Source organism: Mustelus asterias, chromosome 13 (genome assembly GCF_964213995.1).
Source record: "Mustelus asterias chromosome 13, sMusAst1.hap1.1, whole genome shotgun sequence".
NCBI classification, from domain to species: domain Eukaryota; kingdom Metazoa; phylum Chordata; class Chondrichthyes; order Carcharhiniformes; family Triakidae; genus Mustelus; species Mustelus asterias.
In genome coordinates this window covers 104910826-104922255 of record NC_135813.1, presented here as the reverse complement: position 1 = coordinate 104922255, position 11430 = coordinate 104910826, and the positions used below count along the sequence as shown (strand labels likewise).

The 11430-nt window shown below is 46.7% G+C and overlaps 1 protein-coding gene across 1 annotated transcript in view; it reads left to right on the top strand.

Moving 5' to 3' along the window:
- Nucleotides 1–1323: 1323 nt before the first annotated feature.
- The window catches only part of rasal1a (RAS protein activator like 1a (GAP1 like)), a 275372-nt gene continuing 265265 nt past the window's right edge, over nt 1324–11430 (top strand). The window contains exons 1-2 of the mRNA XM_078227421.1: nt 1324–1410; nt 1573–1629. Of these exons, the coding sequence (XP_078083547.1) occupies nt 1346–1410; nt 1573–1629 (122 nt within the window). The 5' untranslated portion in view covers nt 1324–1345. The remainder of the gene's footprint in view (nt 1411–1572; nt 1630–11430) is intronic.

Genomic DNA, 11430 nt, shown 5'->3' with positions numbered 1-11430 from the left:
TTGACTCCTGGCTTGAGTCACTGTCTGTGTGGAATCTGCATCTTCTCCCCGTGTCTGCATGGGTTTCCTCTGGGTGCTCCGGTTTCCTCCCAAAGACGTGCTGGTTAGGTGCATTGGCCATGCTAAATTCTCCTTCAGAGTACCCAGACAAGCACTGGAGTGTGGCGACTAGAAGATTTTCACAGTAACTTCATTGCAGCGTTAATGTTTATTTATTAGTGTCACAAGTTGCGGTTATTGGATAGGCACATGGAGCACGCCAGGATGATAGGGAGTGGGATAGCTTGATCTTGGTTTCAGATAAAGCTCGGCACAACATCGTGGGCCGAAGGGCCTGTTCTGTGCTGTACTGTTCTATGTTCTATGTTCTAAGTAGGCTTACATTAACACTGCAATGAAGCTACTGTGAAAACCCCTAGTTGCCACACTCCGGCACCTGTTCGGGTACACTGTGGGAGAATTTAGCATGGCCAATGCACCTAACCAGCATGTCTTTTGGACTGCAGGAGGAAACTGGAGCACCCAGAGGAAACCCACGCAGACACAAGGATAATGTGCAGACTCCGCACAGAGAGTGACCCAAGCCCGGAATCGAACCCGGGTCTCTGGTGCTGTGAAGCAGCAGTGCTAATCACTGTGCCACCGTGCCACCCCATCACCACCGTGCTGCCCCCATGTAAGCCTACTTGTGACACTAATTAATAATAAATAATGATGCGCTCCCCCATTGATTTCCTGCAAGAATATTTCAGAAGGTTTTATTTAATGCAGTGTACCTTGACACTGCAGTTCAGCCATGCCACCAGCAGTGGGCAAGTTAGGTTCTCCAAACAAACAGCACCTTCTGTTGGGAAGGGGTTTGTTGCCTTATCTGTCAGACCAGCAAATCTTGTCTTGTGGCTGTTACCATTCACACCTTGCCAAATCCCACACACACACACACACACACTTTGCCAGTGTCTTCACAAGCACCAACTTCTGGGTATGATAGGAACAAGCAAAGCCGCTCAGTGAAGAGACAGACGGAGAGAGAGAGAGAGAGAGACTGACCCCTCCTGGGTGACAGTCTGGGCTGCCTCCTCCCCCCCCCCCCCCAAACACACACACACAAGAGCCCACTCACTGATCGCTGTTTAAAAAGAAAACCCCGCGGACTTTGGAAAATCCACAGATTGAGCGAGGAAATTCTGGTGTTTCCCTCTTCAGAACCGAGGAGGCAGCCACCAACCTTTGGGCTGGATTTAAGAATGAATGCAGCCAGGGTCCAGCCCAATCCTCTCATCCACCTGCTGTAACCACCGCCAGGGAGGTCAGAAGAGGAAAGTTTTAATTGTTGCCGACCGAAATGGCAAAAAATACATCCTTGTATTTTCGTATCATCGAAGGGCGAAACCTACCAGCAAAGGATGTGTAAGTTTCCTGTTTAATCCACGCTTCAGTTTTGGACTTGGGGGGTTTTGGGGAGGGGGGACGGGGGGAGAGACAGAAACGGGTGTTTCATTTTATTTTGACGCCGGTTTTAATACAGATGCGATGTTAACATTGTACAAACGTGTCTGCCTTTCCTTACAGGTCCGGCACTAGTGACCCTTACTGTATAGTCAAAGTGGACAATGAGATAGTGGCCAGGTGAGTGAGTGAGTGTGTGTGTGAGCCTCGGTATTGACATGGGCAGCCTGTGTGTGTCCATCTGCCAGGACTTTTCTGGGATTTTGATTTCTCCCGAGGATATTTACATGTGAGGAATTATTCCTGAGTGGACTGACCCCGGGGTTTGCTGTGCTTAACATGGCATGTTATTGAAACTGGGATAGCACTGGGTCTGTCCTTTGTCCCTGAAAGGCGTTTGTTTGATTTGTAATGGCAAAAAAACACACACACACACACACAAAACCCTCGCTGGGAATCTGGCAATCGAAGTACTTGTTGAATGCCTCATACTAACTAGCAGGCTGGAGATGCGGTTGTGACTTGCGTTTCGTGACAAATGGAATCCACACTACCTTTGCAGACATCTATTTTCCACTCCTGTTCCTCTTTTTAGATCTGGGCCGCATTGCTTGCACAATGTACAGGTGCTTCTGGGGCTGTGAATGGCGGAAAAGCCACGGTTTCCGTCTGTTGAGAGCCAGTCGTTGTGTTACTCGAGTCCATGCACAGTGACAGATGTAGAATGAGGCTGGTCATAAGAGCATTAGGTAAAATTACATTCTGAGCCAGGGAGGGCTTGGGTTCCCACTCTGATTAGCTGCCCTGGACCAGGCTACACAGACACCAGTTTACACACCCCCTCCTATCTGTTGGCAACGTTTATGACCCGGTCACATAATTCGCCTTAAATAATGTTTCTCAACTTGCCCACAAAATGAAGGGCCCCCCTCCCCCAGGTTATTCATTGTAAACCAAATCAGAAACATCAAACCATAGCACACTCTGTAATCAACCCCATCTACACGCTGGATACCACTTCAGGAAACCTGTTGTGTGAATGGGAGCAGAAGCATCCCATAACTGGTTATGGAAGTGGATAACCAGTGACCAAAACCACAGGTCAGACCAACACATCCGCCGCTCAGTCCAAATCTGTGATGAGGGATGTGGAGTCAAAGCCATGAGTTTGGTTAAAAACATTTGTCTTTATTTATTAGTGTCACAAGTAGGCTTACATTAACACTGCAATGTAACACTGTGAAAATCCCCTACTCACCACACTCTGGCACCTGTTTGAATATACTGAGGGAGAATTTAGCACGGCCAAAGCACCCTAACCAGCACGTCTTTCGGACTGTGGGAGGAAACCGGAGCACCCGGAGGAAACCCACACAGACACGGGGAGAATGTGCAGACTCCACACAGCCAGTGACTCAAGCCGGGAATTGAACCCGGGTCCCTGGCGCTGTGAGGCAGCAGTGCTAACCACTGTGCCACCGTGCTGCAACTTCAACTCAAGCATTCAATACACTTCCTGGGAATGGTCCCGATGCCATTGGGTTTCTGTGAGGATCATGTGACCAAGAATGAATCTTGAAAAGAGTTGGCTGTTTCATCAAATTGGGCATATTGTGGAGAGGTTGTAATGTTCATATTGTGGTGAGCGGCTTGTAATGTGCATTCTGTGGTGAGCAGGTTGTAATGTGCATATTGTGGGATGAGCTTGTAATGTGCATATTGTGGTGAGGTTGTAATGTGCATATTGTGGGGAGGAGGTTGTAATGTGCATATTGTGGGGAAGTTGTAATGTGCACATTGAGGTGAGGAAATTGCAATGTGCATATTGTGGTGAGCAGGTTGTAATGTGCATATTGTGGTGAGGAGGTTGTAATGTGCATAGTGTGGTGAGGAGGTTGTAATGTGCTTATTGCAGTGAGGAGGTTGTAATGTGCTTATTGCAGTGAGGAGGTTGTAATGTGCATATTACGGTGAGGAGGTTCGGCCCTTCAAGCCTGTCCCACCATTCAATAATGTTACTGAGATAGCTCTGGTGGTCTTGTGATTTCATGAATATATAGATCAGAATCTTCGGTCAAATGTGACACCAAGGTTGTGAACAGCCGGACTTAACCACAGTCTGTTGCCAGCTGAAAGGATGGAGTTGGTAGCCAGGGATCAGAGTTTGGAGTAGGGACAAAAGGGCATCAATCCTACCCAATATTTAATTGGAGGAAAGTTGCTGGTCATGTCCCTTCTCTCAGCCCAGTAAAGGAGGAGTAGAGAGCGGTTGTGGTAAGGTAGAGTTGGGTGCATCAGGTGTAAACCAATACTGTGCTTTTGCATGATGTAGCACATGGTCTGCATGTAGGTGAGAAATGGATAGGGGCCAAAAATTGATCATTGGGTGAGACTGGAGATGAAAGTGCAGGAGCAGAAAGAGAAGTCAATTTCAGCGATATCCTGGTTATGGTCAGATGTGTAAGAATGGAACCAGGTTAAGAAGCCTGAGGACAGTGGAGCGGCTTTGCAGAAGGATGGTGTTGACAGTGGAATCAGAGGCTCAGAAAAGTTGTGAAGGAGTCATTTACCTTTGTCACAATCACATTGGAGGATTCTAAGGAACTGTCTTTCCTAAAGTTTGAATAGTTGGAGCCAAGCACTCTGTTGCAAAATTACTCTTTCTGGGTCTCTTGCTCTTTTGATGGGATCCAGTGTAAATAACAGCTTGAAAAGTTAACAAAAAGACCAGTAAGTTACCAACTGTTGCAAAGGCGAGGTTGGCCCCACTGGTGATTATTTGGAAAAATAACCCTTATATGGAGAGCTGTTCAGACACTGCCTGAGCTGGGCAAGGGGACAGGATGATGCTACTGTTTTTTGCAGCATGAGACAAGTGAGTGCTATAGGTGTGTCCAGAGTGACACCTGCACCCACTTGCCCCATGGCAGGATGTGCCCTCCCAAAGACCCCGCAAACTCCAGCGGGGTGGGTGCTGGACGCAACCTAAGCAAATACGGGCCAATAGTCACCATGGAGAAAACAAATCATTGCGCCCTCCCTATCTGGCAATGAGGAAATGAGGTGACACAGTGGTCAGCACTGCTGCCTCACAGCGCCAGGGACCTGGGTTCGATTCCCGGCTTGGGTCACTGTCTGTGTGGAGTCTGCACGTTCTCCCCATGTCTGCGTGGTTTTCCTCCGGGTGCCCCAGTTTCCTCCCACAGTCCAAAGGTGTGCAGGTTAGGTGCATTGGCCATGCTAAATTGCCCCTTAGTGTCCCAAGATATGTAAGGTAGGGGAATTAGCGGGGTAAATATGTGAGGCTATGGTGATTGGGCCTGGGTAAGATGCTCTGTTGGAGAGTCAGTGCAGATTAGCTTGGCCGAATACCTCCTCCTGCAATGTAGGGATCCTGTGATGAGTGAGAATCCACGTCTGAGGCAGTACATACAACTTCCTGTAATAAATAAAAATTAACCATCTTCACCTGCAAATCTGGGACGAATAGAAAGGATATTTTTTATGTTGATTGCTGTAGGAAGTGTGAAGGGGATTTGGAAACACATCAGGAAACTCTTCAACACACCTTAGCAAAACTTCACCCAATAATTAGGCAACATTTATTCCAGAAATTTTTTGAAGACTTAATCTATGGGGCATCTTATAGAATCATCTTATGAAAGTGAGTGCTTGGTCACAAGTGTCGAGCTTCGGGCCTCCCTTGTTGTGGATGGGGAACGGGATGAGGACATAAGGCCAATAAGAGCCACCTGCTCTGGACTACTTCCCTCAGGATCTCCAATACCTTAGAAACCCTACAGCACAGAAAGAGGCCATTCGGCCCATCGAGTCTGCACCGACCACAATCCCACCCAGGCCCTATCCCCAAATCCCTCCATATTTACCCACTAATCTCTCTAACCTACGCATCCCAGGACACTAAGGGCAATTTTGGCATGGCCAATCAACCTAACCCGCACATCTTTGGACTGTGGGAGGAAACCGGAGCCCTCGGAGGAAACCCACGCAGACACGAGGAGAATGTGCAAACTCCACACAGACAGTGATCCAAGCGCGGGAATCGAACCCAGGTCCCTGGAGCTGTGAAGCAGCAGTGCTAACCACTGTGCTACCGTGCCTGTGTATCCTCTCCCTCACTCCCTAATCCTGTAAGCTGCCACTGCCTGCCAGAGTACTCCAAGCCTTCAGTGACTGTGGGTGCAAGGAACCCCAACGCACTGCTCCATAGAAATTCCATCCAACCAGCACTTGAGTGCGAAACCTTTAGCAATTAAGTGGTGGAGGCGAACTCAATAGGGTCTTTTAAGAGACTCCTGGATGAGTACATGGAGCGTAATAGGATGGAGGGTTATAGGTAGGTCTAGAAGGTAGGGATGTGTTCGGCACAACTTGTGGGGCCGAAGGGCCTGTTTGTGCTGTAGTTTTTCTATGTTTCTATGTTTCTAATTAGCAATTCTCGGCAAGTTCAAGTTATAGTAATCAGTAATTAGGAACAAAGTTGTCCAGACTTTCAAGCAGGCTTGTCTTAGGAACATAGGAATTAGGAGCAGATGTCGGCAAGTTCAGCCCTTTGAGCGTGCTCCGTCATTCAATCAGATCAGATCAGATTATTCGTGCTGCACCTCTTTAGTGCCTATTATCACCCTTTGGCCAAAATAAATCCCAGATAGTGCATGAGACAGAAAAATCCAAAAGACATAAACAGTGCTTCAACTGAGAGATACAGGAGTGAAAAGGAGCACCCCTGATCAAAACCAGCCGACATCTCTCAATGTCTTTCACCACCCCGCCTAACACCTGCTATCTCTGTTTCATGTTTCTTGAGCTGCATATGCCGCAGTAATGATGTACGAACCTGATACTGTAAGGCATTGTAACTAAGAACAATTGCAATAAGAAAAGTTTATAGTGTTGTCTATTGTTGACCTGATCTACCTTGTTGCAATTAAATAATTCCCAAACCAGCTTTCAGAGATCGGTGGCCCTTGGACTGGAATCTGAGGTTATAATGCAATTCTCTTAACTACCTTGTAACAAGGTCACCTGGGTGAATTATTAATATTTGTTAATGTTCTCCGTATAAAGGAATTGTTGTTTGTGTTTGGAATTCTCTTTCCCTGAAAGTGGTGAAGGCTGGGCCACTGACTGAATTCAAAGCTAAGTGAGACAGATAAAAGCAAATTACAGTGGATGCTGGAATCTGAAACAAAAACAGAAAATGCTGGAAAATCTCAGCGGGTCTGACAGCATCTGTGGAGAGAGAATAGAGAATAGGGAGTTGAGGCTTATTGGGGGTGAGCAAGAAAGTGGGGTTAAGGCCACATCAGATCAGCCATGATCTTATTGACTGGAGACACAGGCTTGAGGGGCTGAATGGCCCACCCCTGCTCCTATTTCTTATTTTCTGGAGTATGATGAGTTTGATTTGTGATTATAATTTGCTTCATTAAATTTCAGCATCCAAACGGGAACAAAGCTCCAGTTATAATAGTTGCTTCAAGGGTAGCACGCTGCCACAGTGGTTAGCACAGCTGCCTCAAAGCGCTACGAACGCGGTTCGATTCCGGCCTCAGGTCACTCTCTGTGTGGAGTTTGCATGTTTTCCCCATGTCTGCGTGGGTTTCCTTTGGGTGCTCCGGTTTCCTCCCACACTCCAAAGGTGTGTGGATTAGGTGAATTGGTCATGCTAGGTTGCATCGTAGTGTCAGGGGGGACTAGCTAGGGTAAATGTATGGGGATCGGGCCTGGGTGGGATTGTGGTCGGTGCTGACTCGATGGGCTGAATTCCCACCTTCTGCATTGTAGGATTCTATGATCCTAATCTAGAGTTCAGGGCAAAATCTTATTAAAAATGGCAGTGTTGTTTCCAACAAGAAAACTGGTGTGTTTCTCTCTGGATCTTATACATTTTGCCTAAAAAAGATAAAACGGGCATTTTTCATGCTGTCTTTGCAGGGGGCGGGGCCTCAACATGCCAACAAAACCTGGCTGAACTGAGATTGCGATGCCATCTTTAAAGGGTGCCCCAATCATAACCAGATAAACCTACCACCCCACAGCCCACCACAGAGGTCTCAGGGGCTCCAACTCTACCCCCGATCGGAGTTGGCAGTTCTCTCCCCATACTGCCTCCCCCCCCCCCGATTACCAGCCACTTATCCCCCTTTTCCCCCAACCATTGTCCCCTTCCCTGATCATTGGTTCCTTCTCCATCATCGGAATGAGTGCTCCCTAATGACATGCTAATGTATTAAAATGAGCTTCTTGGGGTCCAGTGGTGTTTTTTTACATCAGTCTGCCGGTGAGGGGGGTGGAAGATCGGAACTTGAAAACTTGTCGGGGCGAATTGCGCTTTCGAGTATGTGCTGTCACTCCCACGGCTGGAGAGAGCAAGTAACTTTACCCCACAAACTGTGAAACATTTCTCACAACGGGTGTAACCCTGGAGCCCGAGGTACACATTTGGAATTTAATCTCCTCCCATGTTTCGCCCCAACCCGCAGGCTTGTGAACTTTTCCTTTAAAAGAAATTGTGCATTCCAGTTAATGTTAAGCAATTACTTTTTTTTCACAACTTTTAGATTTTCAATCAAAAGGTAGGAATAATAAGTGATGTTTGAATTCATTCCCACTCAGTGCTCAACGGAGAAAAAAGATGCTCATTCTTCCGAAAAGTGCTTGAACAGTTACTTTACCCTAATTTGTGTTCTCATCTTCACCTTGAACCCAGTCTCAATTTTTTTTAATTCATTCGTGGGAAATCGGTGTCACTGGCTGGCCAGCATTTATTGCCCACCCCTAGTTTCCCTTGTTCAGAGAGCAGCATGGTGGCACAGAGGTTAATTCTGCTGCCTCACAGCACCAGGGACCCGGGTTCTTTTCCCGAATTGGGTCACTCTCCATGCGGAGTCTGCTCGTTTTCACCATGTCTGTGTGGGTTTCCTCCGGGAGCTCTGGTTTTCTCCCCCAGTCCGAAAGATGTGCTGGCTAGGTGGCTTAGCCATGTTAAATTCTCCCTCAGCATACCTGAACAGGTACTGGAGTGTGGCGGCTAGGGGGTTTTCACAGTAACTTCATTGCAGTGTTAATGTAAGCCTACTTGTGACTAATAAATTAAGTTTATTGAGAGTCAACCACGTTGTTGTGGCTCTGGAGTCACGTGTAGGCCAGACCAGGTAAGGACGAGGGATTTCCTTCCCTAAAGGACATTAATGAACCTGATGGGTTTTTCTGACAATCGACAATAGTTTCACGGTCATCAGTAGATTGCAGATTTTTAAAATTGAATTCAAATTCTGCCATCTACCGTGGCGTGATTCGAACCCAGGTCCCCAGAACATTAGTTGAGTTTCTGGGTTAATAATCTAGCAATAATACCACTGGGCCTTCACCTCCCCATTGTCTCCTGTATTTATGCAGAAGCAGAGACATTCTTCACCTTGAGTTTAGAGCTCATTGCTATCAAACACACTGAGAAAGACATCAGGGGAACTGAAAATCATTTGATCTTCAATTGGATTAGAAACTCTAGCCTCAGAACAAAGTTTCAGCAATAACACTGTCTGCCTGGCGAGAAATGAATTCTGTGAAGTAGAAAAGACAAAAATTCTGCAGAAAATATTGGGAAGACCGAGTGTGTTTAAATAAATTAAGAAGCAAATATCTTCTGCACCTTATTATAGAATAGAATCATAGAATCAGAGAATCCCTACAGAGCTGAAGGAAGCCATCCAGCCCATTGACACTGCACCGTCAACAATCCCATCCAGGCCATATCCTCTTCACCCCATGTATTTAGCCTGCTAATCCCCTTGACACTAAGGGTCAATTTAGCATGGCCAATCAACCTAACCCACACATCTCTGGACTGTGGGAGGAAACTGGAGCACCCAGAGGAAACCCATGCAGACATGGGGAGAACGTGCAAGCTCCACACAGACAGTGACCCGAGGCCGGAATCGAATCCGGGGTTCTGGGCGCTGTGAGATGGCAGTGCTAACCACTGTGCCTTTTCTGCGGTTTATTTTTCAGCTTAGAAGATGGGTGCACATCCAGAATGTAGGTTCTGTGTCCTCTTTCCAGGTGCTGATTGACCTTCTAAAGTTTTCCAGTTTTTTATTTTTTGAGTGAGTAATTATTTCAAAATACACCATTAACTTGAGTTATAATTAGAATTGTGCGAAGCATACTTACTCATCGTACATCTGGTCTCAGCTCCTGTGTCTGAAAGTGAACATCTGATTTACCAAACAGTCATAGAACCATAGAATCTCTACAGTGCAAATGGAGGCCATTCAGCCCATTGAGTCTGCATCAACCACACTCCCACCCAGGCCCTACCCCCATAACCCCATGTATTTACCCTGCTAGTCCCCTGACATTGAGGGGCAATTTAGCATGGCCAATCAACCTAACCCGCACATCTTTGGAGTCAGGTTAGGAATTCTCAGTTGCAGAGGGGTCAATTCTGGATCCAAACAATTGCAGCAACAAGCAGAAACCTCACAAAATGGACCAACAATCAGAGAAGAAATAAGTCAGCAAATGGGGCAGCAATAGAGAGACTGTTGGGTATGTGGAGCAGCAGAGGAAAGACGAACATCACAGAATGGAACAGCAATGAGAAGAGCTTCAATAGCATGGGTGGCATGGTGGCGCAGTGGTTAGCACTGCGGCCTCCCAGCACCAGGGACCCAGGTTCAATTCCAGCCTTGGATCACTGTGTGGAGTCTGCACGTTCTCCCCGTGTCTGCGTAGATTTCCTCTGAGTGCTCCGCTTTCCTCCCACAATCCAGAGATGTGCAAATCAGGTGGATTGGCTATGCTAAATTTCCCCTTAGTGTCAGGGGAGCTAGTAGGGTAAATACATGGGGGTAGGGCCTAGGTGGGATTGTTGTCGGTGCAGGCTCGATGGGCCGAATGGCCTCCTTCTGCACTGTCGGAATTCCAAGAATAGGCAAATCAGTAATAATCTCGTGGTTAGATTCCTTATTGAGGCAAGTTAGCTGTTCAGTGGGTCGCTTCTTAATATGATTCACATCCTCGTGTGTTTGGCAAACAAATGGTCAGGCATAAACAAAAATGTTGGAAATACACAACAGGTCCATCAGCATCTGTAAAGAGAAAACACGGGATGGTGTTTTGGGTGTAGGACCTTCACCAGGAACTAAATAGCCTTTGAAGCTTCGATTGCAACCAATATTTATTCCTCAATTGTTTTGGAAGATCTAGAAATTCACCATTGACCAATAAGCTCAATGTTTTCACTCATGAGCAAGATAAATATGTTGCACGATATCTGGTGAGGTCAAAAGCCCTTCGCATCACCTTCACAACTCGCAGCTCATCACCAACATTTGGATGCGTAATACCAGGCTTCATGCCAGGTTGGGATTTAAAAGGTAGAAGGCAAAGGGTTCTGAAACAGCCTCTCTATCTGATCCATTATGTTATTAGCACAGACATCGAGGTTAATTCCACCTAACATTTATGTGACATCAGATCAGCCTGACATTGAAAGCTGCGTCTCGGGGCACAATTTGCCTTCATATTTTGAGTGTTGCTGGTAAAATTGGTCAGTAATGCACGCTGTGTTTTGATGTCGGTAGCAGGTTTAAATATCGGCGTCTGATAGTTATTCTTAATTGTGGTTTTCAACAAGATGTACTTAGATGTGGCAAATCAGTCCCCAGGTGGTGATGTTGATGGACACATCACACCAACATATATTGCAATGTTACTCACCTAATTGGACAGGTGAAAAACAGTGTAGTTGAAGCCCTATGGTTATGGTTGGCAATGATTGGCAGTTAGGCCTTCATGCAAGGCTATTTATAATTGAAATCTAACAACATGTTAGATCAAGGCGGCACGGTGGCACAGTGGTGAGCACTGCTGCCTCACAGCATCAGGGACCCCGGTTTGATTCCCAGCTTAGGTCACTGTCTGTGTGGAGTTTGCACGTTCTCCCCGTGTCTG